Consider the following 22475-nt stretch of genomic DNA (forward strand, 5'->3'; position numbering starts at 1 on the left):
ACTTAACTTCAGCCATCTGGTTTTTATCCTACTCCTTATTTCTTGCAGGCACTGTTTTGTCTGTGCAGTGGCACTATTCTTATCAACTAAAGGAAATATGTGGTGAAGTATTATAAGGACATAGCTACTAGGCCTGCTGTGATATAACTATTCCTATGCAATAGAAGACAGTAAAATGGGGATGGGAGCTGATGGAAGTCACTTGAATCACTGTGTTAACTGAACAGAGATTGCTCCCATTGAAGGGTGTACTTGGATGATGCAGCCATGGCAGCCCTGTAGCAGGGGCTGAAAGGGGTGCTCCTGTCCTCTGCTCTATCCTTCCCTCCCCCTCCCTTACATCGGCTGTCAGCATCTTTAAGGGATTTCTAATGATTGTATGGGTACATTGCCACTTTTGACCTTTTTCTGTAGCTGTTGGAATAGAAAACCTTACTTCTCTGCTGAAACTTTGTATGTATAGCACAGTCTAAAGCTAATGCTGTATTGAAGAGCAGGTAACATGTCATGCACACTTGTTACTTGATTCAGAAGTGCATGGTCTTCAGAAAACAGGTGAATCTTGGAATAGTTTGAGAGACCTGGAATTGTTTGGAAAAAGAAATGGAGGTAGGCAGTAATGGATGAGGTTTCTGTTTGAGTGTATGTCTAACTTGGGGGTACTTCTGGTGTTTCATTCAAAGGCTTTTTACTAGTGGAGGGACCTCACCGTTCTCATTTGGTTTTTACCACAGCTCTAAGACTCACATCTGCTACATATGATTGAATTTCAGTTACAATTATTTTGTCATTGTTTTAAATTTTATGATGGCTACTGTGGTTTCTGATGTTTCTTTATGCCTAGAAGTCTTTGTCTTTTTCTGCCCTACCTAAACATATGGAAGTTTACATCATTTAGTTCAAGATGGTTCTATACAATAGATGACACTGACATCTGGTGAGTGCAGTCTATATTTAAAGCAGGTGAACTAAGACAATGATTTAGTTACAGTAATAGTTCATCAAGTGGGAGACTTAAACTTTCATTATAAATGGCTGTGAGTATTTTTAACTTGTATTTTTTCATAGCTGTTGAACTAATGTATGTTGTAACAACTGTAAGATGATTGTGATTTATTAGGCTCAATTTTAAATTCTAATGGGTTTTTGCATAGCTATAGAAATGCTAAAAGTACAGGCAATATGTGTTAGAAAAGCATAGAACCTTTTTTTTCATCAAACGAAATTGTTCCAAGAGGTAAAACCAGTGTTTGTTGTTAAACACATTTCCTGCAAAAAGTTCCCTGTGGCATAGTATTTCAAATGCTGAAAGGTAAAGCTCATAAACTGTGAATATATTTAGAACATTTGCTATTAAAAGAAAAGGCACAGAAGGATTAAATAAAGTTTACAAAGATATAAAAAGGTAGATCACTTTAAAATCTCACCAAACTTTCTGTTACAGTTTATATTTAAAACCTACATACAAAATAAACCACAGGTAGTCCCTGGTGGGGCTTGGATACCTTACAGGGACTTGAGAGCTTTTGGTGGTGGTCTGTTCTTTTTGTTTTCTTTCTTTTTTTTAACCTGCAGTCAGTACACACTGAAATAACAGCTGTGACAAGGTCAAAGATTGGCTGAACACATTATTGCTCTATGCCCCATAGCCTTTCACAGATGTAGATGTCTGGTCATCTTATAAAATCTTCACTGACACAAGGTGGATTGGCTTGTTTGGAATTACATGCTGCCTACCTGTCTTAAGATTTAATGACAACTTTACATGGAACATTTTAAGCATTTTATGTCACTTTGCTGCAATGAGAAATGGTGACATAGAACAGTGTGCAGAAGGAATGAGTTGAAACTTGGTCTGCTGGTGAGGTGACTGAACTTGTTGCTCAGGCTTACTGCTACTGAAAGGGGTTCCCTCCCTCCATGTATTGGCTGTGGTGTTGGTGCAACTGCACAGGTTGCTGGTCAGATTTGTTAATCCATGAGAACTATCCTGACAAAGAATGTGCTTAGCTCTCTTTAGTTGTAGAGCTGCACTGGTGGTACCTGGCTGTCAGACAAGATCCAGTGGTGGCACCAGGGAATGAGCAGGTAGCAGAGCTGTGAGGAGTGAGCTGTGGGGGCTCTGCCCTGTGGTTCTGGGCAGTTTTTAGCTGGGGTCAGCTTGCCATATCACTGTCTACAATGAGCATCCCACACAAATTGCACTACCTGCCTCACTACCAGAAGCACTTTATAAGTGTCCATGTTAGCTGAGTGCTTGACCTCTCCTGAGATCACTGAGAATGGCATTTCAGATGTGAAATCGTTTCCAGTGCAAACTTCAACAACAGGTTACTGAATACATTGGTCAGAAAGAATGGGTTTTGTATTCTCCCACCTAGGCAAAAAGTCTTTCAGTCCCATACGTGGGTTTACTTTAATTGCAGGCGTTCACTATATACTGCTAGAGAGCAACCTTTTCCTCACCTTTTATATTTCCTTGGAGATGCTGTTGATTCTGGCATAATGTTGTCATAGGAAGTAGGTTGTTTTTAGAAAAATCTTTGTTCCTGTCAGGAAAAAAGCACCTATGACTGGATTATAGTAATTCTAAACAATACCAGAGCTCTTGGTGTATTTTCCTTGGTTTTTTTTCGTTTGTTTGTTTGTATTTTGTCAAAGCATTCCCAAATTTGCATGTCAAAAAGTTGTGTGGTGAGTGCCAATCCCATACATTAAAACAGAGAAACAAAACACCCAAACCAAAACCCAGTTAAAAGGCAGAACATCAGTAAGTCCACTTCAAACCTCCTTTAGCAGCCTTAAGCGTGACAAAACCAACTTTGAGCATGCAGATTTCAGCCTTTCCAGCACAGCATTTCCTGCTGTATCATGCAAGTGACAGAGAAAGGAAACTCTTAACATTTGTAAGCAATGAGAAATAATGTTCACAGAGAGGCTGGAGGTCTTAGTTATTAAGTACTAGAATTACTTCTCTCACTGGGCAGACTTTGTATTTTTGGGGGGTTTACTTCTGCTATTTTCTATCACTTCTTACATTACTTTCTTGTTTTATTACTCTGAACATGCTCTTGGGGATGAATGGACACTTAGAGCATCTTCAGAACCCCCCTGACCATGGGTTACAATAAATAGGGGCAAGGAGCTTTTATTCCTGAATCCCTGCATACTTAGAGTTTCTTATTTCAAAGAAGGTTCAGCAAGAGCCTTCATCTGTTTAGACAAGCTTTTTTTGCCCATACTGCTTTTCTTGTTTTTCATCTTCCTTTCACATGCCTGCCTTCTGTGGCTTGCTTAGGACTTGTTTAAGTGTAACCAATTACACTCAGCAGGAAGAAGGCACCCTTAGGCATCCTTATCTTAAGGTAATAGTATTTACATAGGAGGATACCAAGGAACATATATTCCTTAATAACCCTATATGAATTATACTTGGGGCTGTCATACATCTAGATTTCATTGTAGATAGCCCTCTTTTTCACCTGGAAGTGTTGTATGAGATGAGTTGGAGGGCTCTAGCCTTTTGTCTGGCGTTCCCAGATGTCTGCAATGTGTTCTGAAAGCTTTTGGACATCCAGGACATGCCAGACAAATGGCCACTGTGCCCGCAGGGTGTGCGTGCAATCGGACTGGTGTTTTGTGGCCGTACTGAATGCACCAGCGTGTGCTGCCTGTTCACTGTTACACTTTCTGACCAGGAAATCCCTTTCAAAAATATGACAACTTAGTGTTTCACACCACATCCTGTTTACTTTCGCTCTTCTTCATGTAAAAAAATTCCAATTCTAGACAGTGAACAATCCTTCGATTTCTGTGTTCCTGTCATTTCATCATTCCATTATTCTCTACTACATCTGCCAAGAATAGGATTTCTCTTAGGGTTTTCTTGATGGTGAACTTTGACTCATTTGCTATACAAAGCGTGATCCTAGGAAACTAACTCTTTAGCACTCTCAAAAGCAACCATTTAGCTACCTCCAGTTGTTTCTGGAACTGGTGACCTGGAGGTTACTGATGCTCAGTGCCACTGAAGAGAGCTGGGATTTTCTTTTCCCCTCTGAAAGACTCCCTTTTGTTATTTTCTTAAAAAGACATGACAGGTTTTTCACCAGTTAAAGGATTGGTTATGTTTGTTGTGTGTATACAGTTTGATCTCTACTAATACTTGGTTTTCTTTATACATCTACTTGAAGATCAGGAAACCTTAAATCAATACCTGGGGGCATATTTAAGGAATTTGTTTTTATATAGTGAAGTTTTTCTCATCTCAAAATAATTGCCATGTAGCTGTAACTTTTTCTACTGTTTTGAACAGTTCATATTTTCTAGTAGAAGCATTCATAAGCCACTTTGTGTGGTATTTTCAGCTAAATGGTAACTAGTGACACCATGGTAGTCAGCCTGACTAGGTTACAAGCATAAGTTGGAATCTGTTTTATGATGAAGTGAGCACCAATGAAGATCTGTAAGAGCTGAGTTCCAGGACTATGCTAGTTTTCCTTATAAAATTAGGTAATGACACCTTGTGATGTTTCCTTTAATTTAAAGGACTCTTGCTGCTGCATTTTATGGTGAACTGTGTGTTGTTAATGTTAGATTTTTTTCCTGGACACACCTCCTAAATTGCAATTCAAGTGACGTTAGTCATAGGGATGCCTCTTTATTGAATATAAAGGAGCTCCTATGTGCTGCTTAGCTCTTGTGGGGTGGGTAAAACACTGTATTGGACAAGTAGGTGTGCTGGAAGGCTTAGAGGCTATTTAATAGCCAAGAATTGTAAGCTGTATGGATGGTAAAGTTTACAATGTCAGATGTAGGCAATGAGCAGATACTTCAATTCTTAGCAAGTTGTGCAGCTGTCAGCCTTGAAGCCACTGATCTTCACAGTCATTCAGTATGTTGTGTACTGAGCTCTTAGAAATTTTAATTTCACTTTAACCTTGAGGAACTGACTCATATTACGGTACTGATTGTGAGGGCTGTGAATCTGAGTGAGTTAGTGTTTGTGCCTTAGTTTCCCTGGATTTAAAGGAGAAGATATTTCTTGGGTTATGGAAGTATAAAGTGCTTGGAGATTTGGTAATGAAAAGAGGTGTTGCCTAAGACGGCTCTGTCAGTCAATAGGACATAGTATTTGCATTTCTTGCCTCTTTTGGAGTGAATATCTCAGTTTCAGCATAATCTTTTCCATGTAATATGCAAATAAAGGACTTATTAAGAAATGGGATATCAGTACTGCAAAGGTAATACTCAAGCTTGCCACAAAATACAACACTTTAATAACTGTGAGAGGCTAAAGGTTGAGAAGCATTTCAATAAGTGAAATGAATGGTATTTTTAATAAGGCACTGATGTGGCTAGGCCACATCTTGAGATAATGCTCTGCTGATTTTTATATGTTGAAATAAATTTTTATTATTAAAAGTAATGAAAGCTTTTTGTGTGTATCTTGGCCAGCCATAATGGAAGATTATGCTGTGTGTTCAACCACTAATACTGTGATGATCTTGAGAAGATTTTTAATATCTCCAAGTATGCATTTGACAGCAGAATAGCAACCCATACTGGAGAACAAGCACTAGATTTCTGTTGCTGTCTGTTACAAAAAATGTTTTCAAATTGTGAATAAAGCTTTTTAGGAGAGAAATGCCACTAATTAAAAAATCATGGTTATAATCTCCATGCTGAAATTTCTTTCATAGAGGAAAGGTGAGAGAAGAGGCTAAATAAATGTAGTGACAAACTAGTCCAGTGCCTCAAAAGGCGAGAAAAGAAGATGGCAGTTCTCTCTTTCCATGCTGTGAGCTACACAGAACATAATGGGTACTTGGGTTTTTTTTCTGCAGGGAGCAGCAGAGTAGAAGCTGTCAGAGAAGATGTGTGAACCTCCAAAACACTGTTTAGGAAACAAATGACTTAAAATTATTTCTGATACAGCATTGTAATAGAAATTGGGTGGTGAACGTGAGCATGCTGGTGTCTGTTTAGATGTGTGGAGTGATGATACTGTGTTAATAAGGACATCAAAGTTAGGCTTCAGTATTCACAGCAAGAACACTGAAAGCTCCTCTCCAGGCCTTGAAGTCTTGAAAAATGCATCAGGACCTCAACACTTGGGGTTATTATAGAAGAGTCTGGGGACTCTAGCCCCATTACAGTAGAAAAGGTCAGGGAGGAAATGGGTAAGCTGTAAAAAACTATGGTCAGTTTTATTTGCAACGTTCAGATCCAAACGTGGTTGGCATTTTTTTGCCGTGACAATTTTTGTGCAATCGACTTCAATGAAGTCCTCAAAACATCTGATGGGACAGAGAAGGGTTTTTAACAGAAACTTGCCTTGGTGCTGCCAGCCCCGCTTGCCCTATAGTATACTGGCTGGAGGGACAGCAGCAGTGTGGGGCTGTGGTGGCCAGGCAGTTGCCCCAGCAGCTCTGCTCCTGGGCACATGGCAGGGAGTCTGGCAGCCCTGGATTCTCCCTTGGCTCCTCGGTTCCTGTTATTGTGTTGGGAACTTTGGACTTTCTCACTAAAGGAAGTTGAAGTAGTTCATATTTAAAATTTGAATTCTAAATTTCAAATATCTGCACCCTTTTTTTTTGCCTTTCATCGTGCACCTGATTTTTGTAAGCTGCAGAATTTCTTCTAGAAAGTAGTTTTGGTCAGGTTATGTAGAATTTCTGTCAAAGCCAAGTGAAGCTGTAGCAATATTTGGCAATCCTGATTTTAAAAACAAAGCAAAAAACCACAAAACGGCAAAACAAACTGACAGAAAGAGTTTGTTGCATTTCAACCGTAGATAACCTCATGGAAAAGACAATTTAGATTGTATGTTTTAAAAAATAAAAGCATAGTTTGTCTAGTCTCTCCATAGTAACTGCAGTTGAAGTTTGTAAGGGGCTCATTTTTATTGGAATATTAGTTTTCTCATACCTAGTTTCAAGACAGAGTTTTAACTGATTCTTATGAAAACAGAATTATAATTGTTATTAAGAACTCCACAGGTTACTTAATCAGACAAGTCTGCACTTGCACTCAGGTATTGAAGTACCAGTAAGACTATTTTGGCTTTCCTGAAGTGATTTTGGGTGGTTTGTTTTTAAAAGGGTCATGCATGAAGAGTTTAGACACGTTAACATGGGAATACAAGGAAGATGGACCTTTTATGCCATAAAATCTCTTCCATACAACATGTATTCAGGTAAATAGTCACAGAAACAGCATGAATTTTCACTCATTCAGGCAGCTCTCTCTGTGTAATTTATCACCTCAAAATCTGTTTCTTAAAAGTTTCTATCTCAGCTCCTAGAAAGCTAGGAAGTAATGAGTGCTTCCTGCCACAAGTATCTCAAGGCAGCCTTTGGTTGGTGTCGTCTCAGCCGTGCTCTTGGTGGCTCTGCACGTACACTGAAGTGGGAAATGATAACTTCACCTTTAATGAAAGAGCAAAGGTTGGTTGCTGTATTATAATTTGATACATTCTGGATTGAATCTTTGCCTAGTTAGAGTAAAAAGGAAGAATGTGATTTAATGAACAGACAGGTGAAACTGTTGATAAAATGCTACTCTTGTGTACTAGAGCCTGATCCTGATTTTTATTTTCCTTCTAAAAGTCACCTGTCTTAAAGAAGAATATCATTAGATATGTAGTAAAACTTTAAAATCTTGACACCTATTTGGGTTTTTTTATGTGATAATTCAAAACCAGACCGGGCAAATGCTATGAATGTATGATATTCCTAAAGGAACACTGTGTATCTTTTAAGATGTGTTAATTTTGGAGATACTTTTCTTCTGATTTCTTGGTGGTGGAACTTTAGTTTTCAAGCAGAACATTATTTTTATTTTGTCTTGTGGATATTGTTAAATACTCTCTCTCTTTGTGCAAATGTTAGTTGAATCTTCATATGCTATGAATTGTCTTGTCTTGTATCATTTCATGAGAGGACCGGGGAAATTAGATGCAGGGAGTAGACTGGTTTCCATTTTTTGCTGAACCTGCCAACTTCTACAAGCTTTAAACCAACTTTATTCTTGCAGTCTTTTTTTGGTGGATTTTTGGGTTTGTGTGTTGTGTGTGTATTTGAGACTGGGAAATGGAGATAAAAAGTCACATGTTGTATGCTTTTCAAAATAAATATTTTACACTGAAATGAGTCTCTGGGCTGAGCAGGTGTTTGTTTTCCTTTGTTTCTCTATCTAACATATCTAACATTTTCTGTTATATGTATGGGCTTGCTTTTAAACTTCTAAAAGTGTGTTGGCCTGTCTATTGGGCAGAATTGATTTGGTGTTATTAACAGCATTAAAATGAAGTAGCAACTTTCTTTCTAGGTGAATCCCTCTGTCCTTTATCGTTCTGCTTTCTCAGATTCATTGCTTTTTAAAAATACAAGCTGAAGCTCATTTTGAGATTGACTATATCTACCTATAACGCTGCTCTTAAGTTGCAATTTTATTCTGAGCTCCAAATAAACCCTAGATGCTGAATTGCTATTTGGACTGTAGCAAATGACTGTTAGAATGGGCAGCTGAAACGCATGCTGGCTATAAGGCCACTTACCCTCTACTCCATCTGTTTTAAATTGAAGTAATGTTTCCAGTGTTTCCTACATTGTTTCCATGGGATGCTGTGAATAAAGACAAATAGTAAAAATTAGTATTCAAGCAAAATAGTAAATTTTTTGTCTTGTATTGAAACAGTTCTAAGTATGAACCCACTAACAGGTAATGCAAACCGAACTGTATTTCACATGTTTAAAATTAAATATAGTGGACGAAATAGATGTAAGCTGCATATTAGTTTATATATTTTATATTTAGAACAGTATTTTTAGTATTTAGAGATGTGTTTGTCATTTTTGTGGCATTTGGCTCTTAAACAGCTTTGCTTTCAGCCTCTGACTGGAATGGCTATGGCACAGCTAAGGAGCTGGTTGAAGAGAGACTTCTTTGCCAAGTGTCTGAGCTTTGGGGAGGAGAGGGAAATTTGAGTCATGTTTCCCTATTTTGCAGATAACACACAAAGTGTGAGTTTTAAGGTATTTCCGTGTTAGTAGGATGCTATCACTGTATTTTTAATCTCCTTTTTGGTGTTTGGGAAAGGACCGTATAGCCTGTTGTTCTCCTGCTGAAGTTGGGAAGCTCTTGTTTTCAGTAAGGTCAAAGAGACTGACCAAAGATGAAATTAAAATTTTGCTCTTGTCTAATCAAATTTGGTTGCTTGTTGCCTTTTGCTTTGTTTGGTTTGGTTGTTTTAGATCTCAGGCCTCTGTGGGAGCCAGAGGCTGGGGCACTGAGGATTCGCGCTTGGGGTAGTGGGGGTGCTGGGCCTTCTCTGTTCTCTTTTGGTCAGGACTTTTCCCTTCGGCTACTTGTCTTGCAGGTGTCTGGTTTCACTTTGAATACAGCCTGCGCCATTTGCATACTTTGAAAGTTCTCTGCGATTTAATACAGCTTTTTAGCAATTTTACATCAGCAGAGAGATTACAAGTGCCTAAGAACAAGGTATTGCACCCAGAAGTATCCTTTGCTGCTTAGAAGTCCAGGTCTGTATTTCACATGGGCATTGCATATCTCCCTAGAGCCTGAATAATTGCTCTAACTAAACTTACATAAAATGAAATAAGATAAACTCATAACAGCTCTAATGGAAATTATTATTTTTTTTAAAAAGAGCAGAAAGGTGAAAATAAATTATCATAAGGATAGCAATATACACATGGGAAAAGCTAATTCAGGAGAGACTTGATATGGGCTCATAAAAAGGAGTTGTAAGTCAAGGCTGAGGTATTTTACTAAGAATTCAATGCAAAGATTATACATTTTCTTCCAGATATCTTACTGTAGAGGTAATAATCTTCCATTAGCCCAACCAATCTAGCTGAAAAATAAAGTGACTCAAATATTTCATTGTTGTAAGGATTTCTTGATAGCATCATTAACAGCAGTGACAAATAATGATGGCTCTTTATAGGACATCTCTGAAAGGACACTTAAATATTCCACTAAAATTGAATGGACATTTTAAATTAAAAATACTTCAGGGGGAACTATTTTCCAAATTTATATGTAAATGTAATATTACTTGCTGTCAGTGATCATTGTGTGGTGAACTAATGCAGTAGGAGTGTGAAACCACTGATATATCGGTCATAAAAGAGAAGAGTTTTTGGAACACTATGTAGCAACCAACAATAACAAATAACAAAGTATTAAGTAATGTGAATGTGTTTCTTCAGTCAGTAATCCACATTTCAGTACAAGTGAGAACTCGTGGAATCCTCACAAACTTGGAAATCAGAGCACAAAGGGCTAGACAGCCGTAATGGTATTTGCCATGCCTAATGTATTTTTGGTATGTGAATTACGTGCTGTTTAAAAGCTAAATTTTATAAAAAGAAACCCTAAGGCAGTAACCTTTCAGATTGCTGTGCTTGTGTGTAGGATAAGATAATGTAAACTGAAGGCATATATGCAGGGTTTTTTTGAGATAAGAATCTACATTCCAGCAACTAGTAATTATACAATAAACAATTACCTGTTCTAATAAATACAATGTTTTTATTGAAAGACAGATTCAAATTGGATGTTGTGGTTGCAATAACTATAACCAGGGAATTTGTATTCAAAGGGGAAAAAAAAAAAGGCATCATATACTGTGAGTGCTCCTGTGATGCGCATAATTACTAGAAGTTTGAGGTCCTAGTAGTGAAGATGGTTTTTGAGATCCTAAGTCTAGAGATTATTTTGTATCCCAGTGGTAATTCCAGCATCCTCATTATGAAGGTTATGTCAAAAATTCTTTCGTAAGTTGCTTTCATCATTCAGAGCATTTCTGCCTTGTGTCTAAAAGCTTGTGTGCTGGGCTGTCTTGTAGCCTTTGTGTATACTGTACCTTTCCTCTACAAAAAAAGGTTTTATCTCAAGGGAGTGAAGAGAAGGAAATGAAACATGATCTTCAAACAGTCAGAATAAGTAAAGATTTAAAACTGAAGGTAAAAAACCAAAACAAGAAACCACAAACAAAACGGAACCAAAAGTAAACAAACAAAAAACCCCAGACCATGCACACGCACAAAACCCCCATAAACAAAACAAACAAAATCCCATTCCACCACCACCCCCAAAAAAACCCCAAAACACCAAACCCAACCCACAAACCCCAAGAGACTGAAATTTCTCAGATTTTCAGGTGATTCATTTAAAGTTCATCCACTTTTTGCTCATGACTTTGCTGTTAAAACTGTAAGAAGAGGAGTGATGCAGTATTACTTGATGTAATCTGTACCAGTTTTTGTGGGGTTTACCTTATCTGGAAGGATTTTTGCTGCAAATTGTAGGCCTGCTTGCCTAGAACACTGCAGTGCCAAATGTGCCTCTCAGCCTGAAAATACCTGAAACGGGAAAAGGAAGGTGTTCCACTGTATGAATGATACGTGGTCTATGAGTTCACAGTCTGCCTTTAAGACTCGATGTGCCCTGGGTAGCCTGATCTAGTTGGAGGTGTCCTTGCTCACTGCATGGTGATTGGACCAGATGACTTTGAGGGTCCTTTCCAATGCAGTGCAATCTATGAATCTGTTTAAAACTGAAAGCATGGGAAAAAAAGTCAACTGTGCATAGATTTGTATACAGAAATGCTTTTAGAAAGCTTGAAAATAAAAACCTATTACACATAGGAAGTTTTCACAAGACTGGCATTTGTGTTGAAGATAATTCTTGTTAACAGTGCACGTGCTGCCATGGTTCAGTTTAGAAACTTACGTAGCTCATTTTATTTTTACAGAATTTGAGGAAAATGGGAGTGTGTGTGTATTTTTTTTTTTCCCCCTAGCTATGCAAATTTGTTCAAACTTGACTTTAAAATTTGTCTTCCACAAAAAAATTGCATTTAAATTGACTCTATTGTGTTTTACATGCAAAGCGCTTGTAATTTTTTTTGCATGTCTGGAACTGCATTTTTGTTATCTAGAGTATTAAAATACATATAACTTAAGTGACATGCAACCATGCCTGCCAATTGCCCATAGTAATGATGCAAATAATTAGATTTCAGTCAGCGTATAATAGAAACCAGTTGCTGATCTGTAATGTTGTGCTGTGCAAAGATTTGTTGTGTACAACATGAAGCACATCAACGTGCTGACCCTGAGCTGAGGTTTGGAGGTTTTCTAAGTAGCAGTTACCATCGTGAAAGGTGTTAATGCGCTAGACAGCGAGTGCAACTGAGAAAAGCAGTAGCTCAAGTTCTTTGGTTTTTCAAAGGATTTTAGTTCATTCTTGAGGCTTGTGCCGGAGTCTGGCACACTGACTATAGGAGCCCTGCTATGCTGTAAGCAATGGGAAAAGAAAATATATCCCCTGTTAACGCATCTCAGGCACAGAAGTTAATCTAGAAGTCTGAAGTGCTGTGTCCCTTACAGAAAGGCTCTTGGTAGGTCATAATGTGCAGAGGTCACAGTGTTGTTACAGACTCATGAGATCTCCACTGCCTCCTCTTGTTGTCTTAAAGAAAATGAAGCAAATCCAGTAGTGCTGCCAATTTTTGTATTGTTTGGTGACTTCTATAAAAGTTTCCCATGATGTCATAATTCCTGGCATCAAATGTTCACTTTTTCCCTTATGCAGAGCAACTGCCCCCTCATCTCAGGGGATGAAAGAGTATCAGGGGAAGTCTCCCTTACAGCAGCCAACAGGGAGGTCCCTGGGTTTTGCTGTTTGGGTTTTTTTGGCATCTGTTTACAATTGAATTTTGAATGTAAAGCAGTCTTATATGTGCACTGGAGTAAGTAGCAGCTACCTATAAACTTGACATGTGAAAGGCAAGAAGAGAAAAAGATAAATAGCTACTCAGTCATGCTGGCTTTATTTTTTCCCATGTGGCAGGTTCAGAGCTGAATCTGGAAGCTTGAAAGCTTTGGGATTTTGTTTTCCTTCGCCATCCTTTTTGTGCCTTTTAAGTTGGAAATCATTAGCACTTTTGGCAGGTTCCTAACCTAGCTTGTTGTTTAGAGTACATTTGTTTTCTGCATTATTGCTTTTGCGTGGCCTAAGACACTGTGTATTTTCAGTTTGATTCCATTAAACTTGATTAAAACATCATGCTAATTTAGATGACTCATTTTAAAATGCTAAATAAAAGCTGTAGAGCATTATCTTATATTTAATGTTAAGAGGTCTGAAGACTGAGATTTGTCACTTGATAGTGCTTGCACTGTCAATTTTGGTAGAATGGTACCAAAATTAACAAAATCTCAAAAAAAGATTGTTCCCACAGCTTCCTAGTCATTCCATATGTGATCCTATAAGTTTTAACACAATCAGAAGTTAAAATGTTTAAGGGACATATATTTGTAGTCATTGTTTTGCAGACTTCATATTGGTAAATTATTACTACAAGTGTCCATCCAGTGTTTCTTACAGTTGAACTAGGAAGACCTCTGTCTTTCTGACTTAGTCTTCTGTAGACATTTCTCTGATCAACCTCAGGTTTTGTAGGGAGGTAGGGGTTTTTCCCACTTTGTCTCATTGAGTTTTATAGTAATTTTAAAAATCTGCTTAACATGTGTAGTGTTGTCCTAGCACAACCTACATCTGCCAGATTTTGGGCTTGTATTTTATTTCAGTGACTTTTTGGCACGTGGTTGGGATTTCATACTTGTACTGTGTTTCTATAGCTGTGAATTTTTGTTAATAGTGTTTCATTTCTTCCTTAGCTTAAGCTATGGAGGAGGACATTCATCACATTCAGAAACAGATCTTCACAGACAAACGTACACAGCTTCTCATCAACTTCCTGGATACTCTACTACACATCATCCTACTGGTAACTGTCCATATCAAGAGATTGCAGCTGACATTGTTAAAGGGCAATAAACTCAACCTGTTACATAGTTTGGGTTTAAGTGGCTGAGTTCTATAATTGGAGGGAATTTGTGATGTAGGTGGTGGGAAACTGTGTTTGTTGTAGAAACTTAACCATCAGTTGTTAGCTTTTATGAAAATGTTAAGTTGAAAGGAAAATATGAAGGGGGTTATGCTTGGTAACTTGTTTTTGGTTCCTGAAAGTACTGCATTTTTGATTCAGAATACTGCTTTTCAGCATTTGGCTTCTGCGTCAAGCCCAAACATTAAGTAAGCCTCAAAGCCAGCTGGAGAAATCATGCCAGTTCTTTTACGCTAAAGCAAATAGCAAAACTAACACAAGATGGAACATGCTGTTGCTAGTGCTTACATGTACAGACTGAAGCATAGTGCTGAGCAAAAGTTAAAATTTACTTCAAATATAGTATCAGGTTAGGCTGTGTTACATCTGCATCAGGATCTGTCTGTAGCCCCTGATGATGTCCTCTCTCCATGTCTCAGGAGATGACAAGCATGACCTCTTCATACTCTCTCTGCAACCTAGTTTCTAAGGAAAGACATTTGAGCTCATGTGCTGGCTGGAATCTGCACTCTCTTGGCCAGGGCCTCAATCAGGAGGATGGAGGGTCAGAACTGCTGGCAATGTTTCAGGGTGCAGACATAGTCTCAGTTATTTAAAACTCTGGATCTCCCCAGTGCTTCCTCTTGAGCCCCCTGCCATTGAAAGGTGTGAGCAACAGCGAACACACAAAGGTGTTTGACACAGGGAATGCAACCAAACCCTCTTTTCCTGTTCCAGTCCTACAGGGAAATCCAAAAGGCTGCAAGCTGCCTAAGGGGCAAAAAAGTTGACACAGAGAAATTGAACTTTTGGGTTTTTCAGAAAGAATTCTGAATGTTTAAACAGTTCATGTGGGGGGGGGAAAAAAAAAAAAGTAAAAGGATCAGTGAATCTTCAGATGAAGTGAGAATTTTACTGGTATGCCTAAATATTGTTTTTAAGCATATTTGACATACATTTAGTAATAGATTTTAAAATGTATACTTAAGTTCCAGTTTACAGTTACAAGGTAGAATAACTAAATGCTGAAACTATACTGTATTTCAATAAAACTGCTGAAGTTTCATAGATTAACTTTAGTCAGTTATGAATGTTATTTGTTATTTGAGCTGTTTTGTAAGTTTATCTTAATTGTCTGTTTTCTTTCATTTCCCTCCACCCCCATCTCTGCCTTTCAGGAATGTTTGATACCAGTATGCAAAGTGCTGGAAGTAACACTAAGGAAACTTCTTCAGTTATGAATTTTCTCTCTGCTATTGAGTCTCGTACTGCTCAGGCAGTCTCTTCAGGATCAACCCTTTTGCCACAGTTCAGAGCTCCTTCCTGGCAAACAGGTGAAAATTTTCACTTGAAATATTTTTTCCCTTCCCCATGGTTCTGTTGAGTGTTTGGGAGAATTTATAACAAAAAGATCTTGACTTACTAAAAAAAAAGTATGTGTCTTCTACCTTTTTCCCATCTCAGTATTTAAAAGCTCAAAATCAGTAAAATTGCATTAGCAGAAGAAATATGTGAAGAATTGCATGAGCAGGAGTTGTACTTATTTAGGAGGAGATTAGATGTAAAGGATATTATTTTGTCTAACAAGTCAAACTTATTCTTCAACTTTGTTTAGAGTTAGTCTCACTAACCCCATAAGCACATTTAGACAGACTACCTGCACAGCCTAGTAGATCTTTCATTCTTGAACTCTGTCACAGTTCCCTGTTCCCTGTCATAGTTCTTCTGTCATATTACAAGTAAAAGTCTATGGATAACTTTAGCCCCTTTGTACACAGATGTAATGAGTAAGGTGTTCTCAAAAAGGACGACTGAGGTACATGCTGCATAAAAATCAGTGATCTAATTTGCAAATAAACAAATGTGCTGTCTTTTTTTGGCAGACTGACTGCCTTCTATAAATCTCCTCCATCTGTCAAGCCTTCTGTGCAGAGTAGGAAACTTTGCATATTTCGAGCTTACTATGGACGGCCACAGCAAGATCAGTGTTGCTGCTGCATCTGTGGGTAGCTTCAAGTTATGGTTCATCTTATGCAGTGATTGTGCAGCTGTGCAGTGGATCAAATCTATTCAGTGATGTGGCAGAAAACATTAGGGTAATTTTTTAATTTATTTTTGCTTTAGTGGGATATTTTTCCACTGTATTGGCAATCTGATCTGTGTCTCAGTGCAGCTGTATGGTTGCCGGTTCTGATTTAGGGAGAAGGCATAAGGTAGGAAGAGGCAAGAGCTGAACAATCCTTTTGTTGCCTGTTTACACTTGGTCTCTTAAGTGTAATGTGCAGCTGCATTTTGTGAAGAGCTACTCAAAAAGTTGAGAAGAGAGAATGTGGTTTTCTATTCAGCATGGACAAAAGCAGATATGTCGAGCACACATGAAGACACACTGTTCCTCTGTCAAAAAAGCTTGATATAAATCAATGGTGTTTAGAGTTGTGATGACCCATCCTCACATCAGATTGTCAGCTGGGAAGAAATCTTTTTTTCTCTTCGTCCTAGCATTTTCTCCATTGCAGCCTGCCTAACAGTGAATTGTGAAGAATGGGGAGACATGCTGTGGGTCGGGTTTGATGTTGATACCAGTGATTGAGAGACTTCTCAGTACTCATTACTAAGAACTCATCAGTAAGCCCATTTTCAATATTACCAGTTCTTTGAGCTTTCTGTTGTCCTCTTTTTTCTTTTTTCTTTTTCTTCCCCCCTGCTTTTCTGTATCCTTCAATCCTCCCAAATTTCTTTTGAGACCATTGTCTTTACAAACTTTTTTGATGGGGAAAACAAGTACTCCTTGCTCTCAAGGTAATCTTTCTTTAGAAGGGTTTTTTTACTGTGGAATTCTCTCCAAACTTTTCAACTGCCAATTGTTCTGAGGAAAAGAGGAGCAGTGTGGTTGTTATATTGTCCTACCAAATCTTCATTTGATGTGTAGGATGTGATGTGATCAGTGTTCTGATTTTTTCAAGTACTGTACTGTCTTTGCACTCAACTTGCTACCTTTGCCATACCTTTCTTCTGCTCTACAAAATAAATTATAAACCCCAGCAGTTCTGTCAGTAGTAGTTCTTCTGTGGCTGGCTTTTGTCTGGTTTAAGAAATATCCGTGTAGTAGGAAGGGCTTTCATTTATCAAATAGAAGAGGAAAAAATGCAAGTTAGATGAGAAATGACCATCTGCAGTTAAATCAGGGTAGGGAACAATAAAAGAGAACCCAGTTGTACATAATGTTATAGTCTTTTAGAATCAGAAAAAAACAACCCCAAAACATTAAAATACTGCTTATGCTTTCTTACTCAGAAAGACCTTATTGTTGGCTAGTGAAAAATAACCTTCAGTATCACAGCTCTTCATATCAGTTTGTTTTGAATTGAAAGGGAGAAACAAAGAGTTTCTTTTGCAGCTTCATCTGAAACTTCCAAAGCAATTGTGTGATTAGGCTGCAATTAGTTTAAGAGGACTTAATCTATTTTAAAATAAAATTTGATGTGGGTTTTTTCTTAATGGAAAACATTTTTCTCAAAACAAGCCTTACTTACTCAGAGGGTTTTTTGTTTATTTTTAATTGATCCAAAGCTAAAAGCTGTTTTGAATATCCAAGAAGAACTGAAAAATGTGAAATTATGCCACTGATGTTAATTTTTTTTCTCTGATTTGAATACCCTTTTAAATTTACCAGTTGAAACTGATTCCTTTCTGAGAGGTGTAAACCTCTCTGAGGAAAAAAAAATACTTGTTGTCTTTAGTTCATAGACTTTGGAAATTGTACACAAATTTCACCAGTGCCTGCAAGTTACAAGGTGAAAAGTGCTGAACTACATGGATCACTGCTGTTAAGCCCTGAAGCTTGCAAGGGAATTTCACATTCCTCTTTTGGTTGGAGTAGTACATTCGATTGAGAAATCTTGTTTAAGCCAGGATGTCATAACAACATCCAGATGCAAATAAGTCCTATTATACCTTTGATTTGGACAGTTGCTGTTGGACTGTGCAGGTAGTTGCTGTCTGTGGATATTTTGGATCCTCACTCCAGAAGGCATACAAATCGCTTTTATTCTTTGTATTGAAAGTTAAAGCCCTTCTTTAAGAAACGTGTTGCAAAATATATAGGCCATTAGCTATTTCAGTGTAAGCTTTGAAATTATTCACATAAAGTGAGTTACAAAAGTACTGGTGAGGGTGAGTGCAGGGGGTGGAATTGCTCCTTTAACTGTGTATGTATTACAATTGGTTAAAGTGTAATTTTGCCTTTTTTTTTTACTGCATATTTAAGGTGTCCAGGGCTTTCAATCAGTTGTCCTCTTACTAGGAACTTGTCAAACTGCAGCAAAAACTAATAAAAAGCCTTCAGTTTCAAAGCAGAATTAAACTTGTACTTTTTTTTTTTTCTCTTAAGGATATGATTTTTTTTCTCCCCTCAGCAATTCACTCTAGGTATAGAATTTGGAGATCTTAAAAAAACCTGCACTTCCAGTTTGAAAATTACCCACAATAAGGGCCTCCCTTTAACGTTTTTGTTGAAAAGGGTGGCGGGTCTAAAGAAGGTTGTGTTTGTAAGTACTGTAAGATCTTACCATTAAATGAATGATAGAAGTGCAAAGTGTTGTAACTTGTAAAGCTCCCTTATGCTTTCTTTTCCTTCTTGTTCTGTTTTTGTTTTTTTCCAGGTATGCATTCCTCCACAGCCACAGAACTATTTGTTACTGGAGCTTTGCCAACCTCTGGCACGTTTCCACCAACATCTGCTATATCAGCTTACCAGCATCCCAACACATTCAGCAGTAGAAACTTTGCTACTAGTCCTTCTCTTACTCTTCAAGATACTACTTTCAGTGCAACATCAAATGGTCTCTTGACTACCCATGACCCTTTGTTACAGATTAAAACATCACAAGGCACTGTTCCAACTGCTTTGACTTTTGAACGCCTAGGCAGTTCTGTTTTGAGTACCAATATACCACCTCAGTCGTCAACGTATCGCTCTGCTCAAGAATCTGCACCCCATCTTCTGCAACCTCAATTTAGTTTGTTGCCTTCAACCCTTGGAGGAGCTCAGCAGGTTTCTCAGGCATATAGCACATCTGTCTTTACTGGTTCCACTGCTCCTATGGATAGAGCACTTCAGCGAGAATGTAGTGTTATTAAACACCATCAGCGGCCTTCAAGTACTCAGTCTGTTCAGGCTCAACTGACTGTTTCACAGCATTCCTTACACAGCTATTTAACGAGTACAAGTGGAGTTAATTTTCAGGATACATCTAGGCACCCAGCACTGTCCTGCAGTCCAGTTGGAGATGTTACTCAGGTGAGCAACGGAGGACCACAGCAGAAGACTTCTCAAGTCACAGTGGAACTTGCTCAGTCATACACGTCTGCAATTCCATCACCTGGTTTTCAATCTGGTTCCACAGCAAAAGTGAAAAACTGTTCCACAAAGCAGCCTCCAAGGTCAACAAAGACCCCAAAACCTCAAAGTGTAGCTCCCACTGTGCAGACACAAAGCTATGTCAAAACTGCACAAACCCAGAGTTCTGTCATTACAGGGCAAGCACAGATCTATTCTACAGCACCACTCCCAAGCCTCTTGTCAGTCAGCCAGTCCCAAAACTACGTTTCCTCCCAGGTTCAGAATGTGCCACCTGTCAGTCACTCGCAGGATTTCTCATCCAGCAAGATTGAGAAGCTGCCCTCACTGTATAAAACGTTGACTTTTTCTGGGCAATCACAAAGTATCACTTCTGATAGTCAAACTCTAAGTTACTCCTCAGAGGAACAGGTATTGACTTCAGTTCCAAATGAGAACTACTCTGGGCAAACGAGGGAACTTTCTTCAGTCAGCCAATCTCAGAGCTACTCTTCTAGTCACTCTCAGGGTTTATCTCCAGTTAGCCAATCCCAAGTTAGTTTTTCATCTCAATCACAAGTTTTATCAGCTGTTAGTCCTTCAGAAAGCTATTCATCAGGGCAGTCTTTAACATTAACATCGCCTTCTCTTTCCTTTAATGCCTCTCCTCGGATACAAACTCTTCCAGCCTCGAGTCCTAATCACAGCTATATTTCTTTACATTCTTCTCAGAACTCTCAGTCGCAAGAATCCTCCTCTCCACAGTCTCAAAAGTTTTTGCCATCTGTTCAGTCTCCTCCTTTTGCATCCCCAGCTCATTCACAGACACTGCCGAATAACAGGCCTTCCTCAGAAGCAAAGTCGTACATTAAAAGGAAGTCTGACTCTAACTTGTATGCCTCAACAAAACAAGAGGAGGAGTTGTCAGTGCAGGATATGCAGGCATTGCAACAGCAAGCTGCTCTTGAATCTTCCACTCAAAGGCTAACTGATGAGGAAATCAATGCTCAGGATGCATCCTACAGGGTCTCAAAAGCAGATGACCGGTACTCTCAAAGTGTCATCAGAAGTAATGCTCGTCTTGAAGATCACGTTGTTGGACTTGCTCTTCAAGGAACAAAAAAAGATGAAAGAATGGTCAATTCTGTGGAACACCTTTCCCAACATATTGGCCATATCACTAACCTAAGCCATGATATAAAAAAGACAGCTAATTTAATGCAAACACAAGTAACTGTGAGTGCTAAAGAACTAAACCAACAACATTCTCTTATGCATAAGGTACATGAAAGTAAAGCTCAAGAACAGCAAAGCCAGGTCATTAGTACACCACCACAGGTTCAACCTCATGCTTTGAGGCATGGTCATCAGCTGTGTTTGCCCAGTGCACAGGTACTTCTGGAATCAGCCTGTGACATGCAGATTCTTCATCAGTCAATACTGCAGTCGGGTTTAGGTCAAGCAAAGGCATCACCACAAGTGCAAAGAATACAGAGTCCTCAACAGGTGACGCATCCATTCCTTCAGATGGATGGTCATATTATTCAAAGTAATGGGGGCCATTCTCAGCAACAACTTCATTCTCAGAATTCAGAAGTAATGAAAATGGACATTTCTGAGCAGTCAAAATCACTACAGCAACATTTGACAACAAAAGATCATTTTACTCAGACAAATCAACATGATTCAAAAAATCAATTTGTTTCTCTAAGTTCAATATGTTTTCCAGAATCTATGCTTCTCAGTGATGAGAGGAATATATTATCCAATGTAGATGACATCTTTGCAGCAACAGCAGCAGCTTGTGGAGTGACACCATCTGACTTTGCCAAATCAGCTTCTAATGAAGAGGAGATCCAGTCTGTTGAAAACAGCACAGAGTCTAAAACACAGTTCCGATCAATGGATGTAAGACATGTGTCTTCTGCTTTCAGTGCCTCACCTGGTGTAGTTGGAAAGCCAGCAAACTTAAGTAATCTTTCTCTGAATGGAGGCCAAATTGCTATAAATCTTACACCAGTGTCAACAATACAGACAAAAACTGTGAACCTTGATCAACAACATATTGAAACTGCTGATCATGACATACCAACAAGAATAACCTCTCCCACCCTTGGCCCTGGTCAAGAAGGACAAGAACAAGGAGCTGTTCCAGTTAAGAAACAATCTAGCATCAGTCATGAATCTGAAGAAGATAATGATGCTTCTGCCGATGGTACGCTGAATGCAAGAGACTCAGAATTTGTTTCAAGTGGTAGGAGTCTAAGTGAAGAAAGTGCTGCTTCAGAGAATGATTTTAATATGGGTGGTGATGATGGTACAGTAGCAGCTAACCAGTCAAAGGGTCCATTGCAGCCGCTCTCTGTGCCCCGAAGTGGAGATGGAACCATTAGTAGAACTGAAGAAGAATGCCAAGATTTAACTCAAGGGAATCTTCAGAAGAAAAAAAGCAAAGCAAAAAGCCAAACCAAAAATGCTGCAGAAGATGACAGTGCAATTCAGAAACAAGTGAAAAGAAGTGGACAGTGTAAACGTCAAAATTCAAGAGGAAATGACTCAAGTTTAACATACTCTTCTCCTGTTTCTGATAGTTGTTATGATACCTATCAGCACCAGGAAAGAATGAGGCAAAAAATTAAAGAAGTTGAAGAAAAACAGCCTGAAGTCAAAACGGGATTTATAGCATCTTTTTTAGACTTTCTGAAGTCTGGGCCTAGGCAACAGTTTTCAGCTCCTGCTGTACGAATGCCAAACAGGACTAGACGACCGGTTCCCCAGATAGTTCGTGCCCCTTGCCTACAGACCTCTGCAAAGCCTCAGCCAGCAGCTGCTGTAGCTGCTGAGGTTAGTGGAGAAAGTCCAACCAAAAAATCTGATGAAGAACTGAAGAAAAATTTAGAAACGTTGCCTTCATTTTCTTCTGATGAAGATGATTCTGTGGGGGGTAACCACGATCTTCAGAAGAGCATCTCCACTGCATTATCAGCCTTGGATGATACATCTGATAGAAAGAACAAATCAGGTAAAACAGTTCCTTCAAGTGTGTATGTTGAAGGAGATGTCTGTGGCTGATGGGGCACAAAAAGGCATAATTTTAGCACTCTTCAAAGTTTTTGATTAGCTTTGATTTTAATCACAGCCGTAATTAAGAGTTCTGTTCGAAAGATGTGTTGATTGTGAAATAAATTGAGTGTTCATTAGAATTGGAATATA

The 22475-nt window shown here is 38.6% G+C and overlaps 1 protein-coding gene across 2 annotated transcripts in view; it reads left to right on the top strand.

The window, feature by feature from the left end:
• The window catches only part of QSER1 (glutamine and serine rich 1), a 41809-nt gene that overhangs the window by 3458 nt on the left and 15876 nt on the right, over positions 1-22475 (top strand). Inside the window, exons 2-4 of one of the 2 annotated variants that reach the window (XM_054171557.1) lie at positions 13716-13825; positions 15103-15258; positions 18586-22284. In XM_054171557.1, coding sequence (XP_054027532.1) covers positions 13716-13825; positions 15103-15258; positions 18586-22284 — 3965 coding nt within the window. Of the gene's footprint in view, positions 1-13715; positions 13826-15102; positions 15259-16427; positions 16550-18585; positions 22285-22475 lie in introns of those variants that run through there. The other variant, XM_054171558.1, reaches the window with a different exon arrangement.

This window comes from Dryobates pubescens, chromosome 22 (genome assembly GCF_014839835.1).
Source record: "Dryobates pubescens isolate bDryPub1 chromosome 22, bDryPub1.pri, whole genome shotgun sequence".
Lineage (NCBI taxonomy): Eukaryota > Metazoa > Chordata > Aves > Piciformes > Picidae > Dryobates > Dryobates pubescens.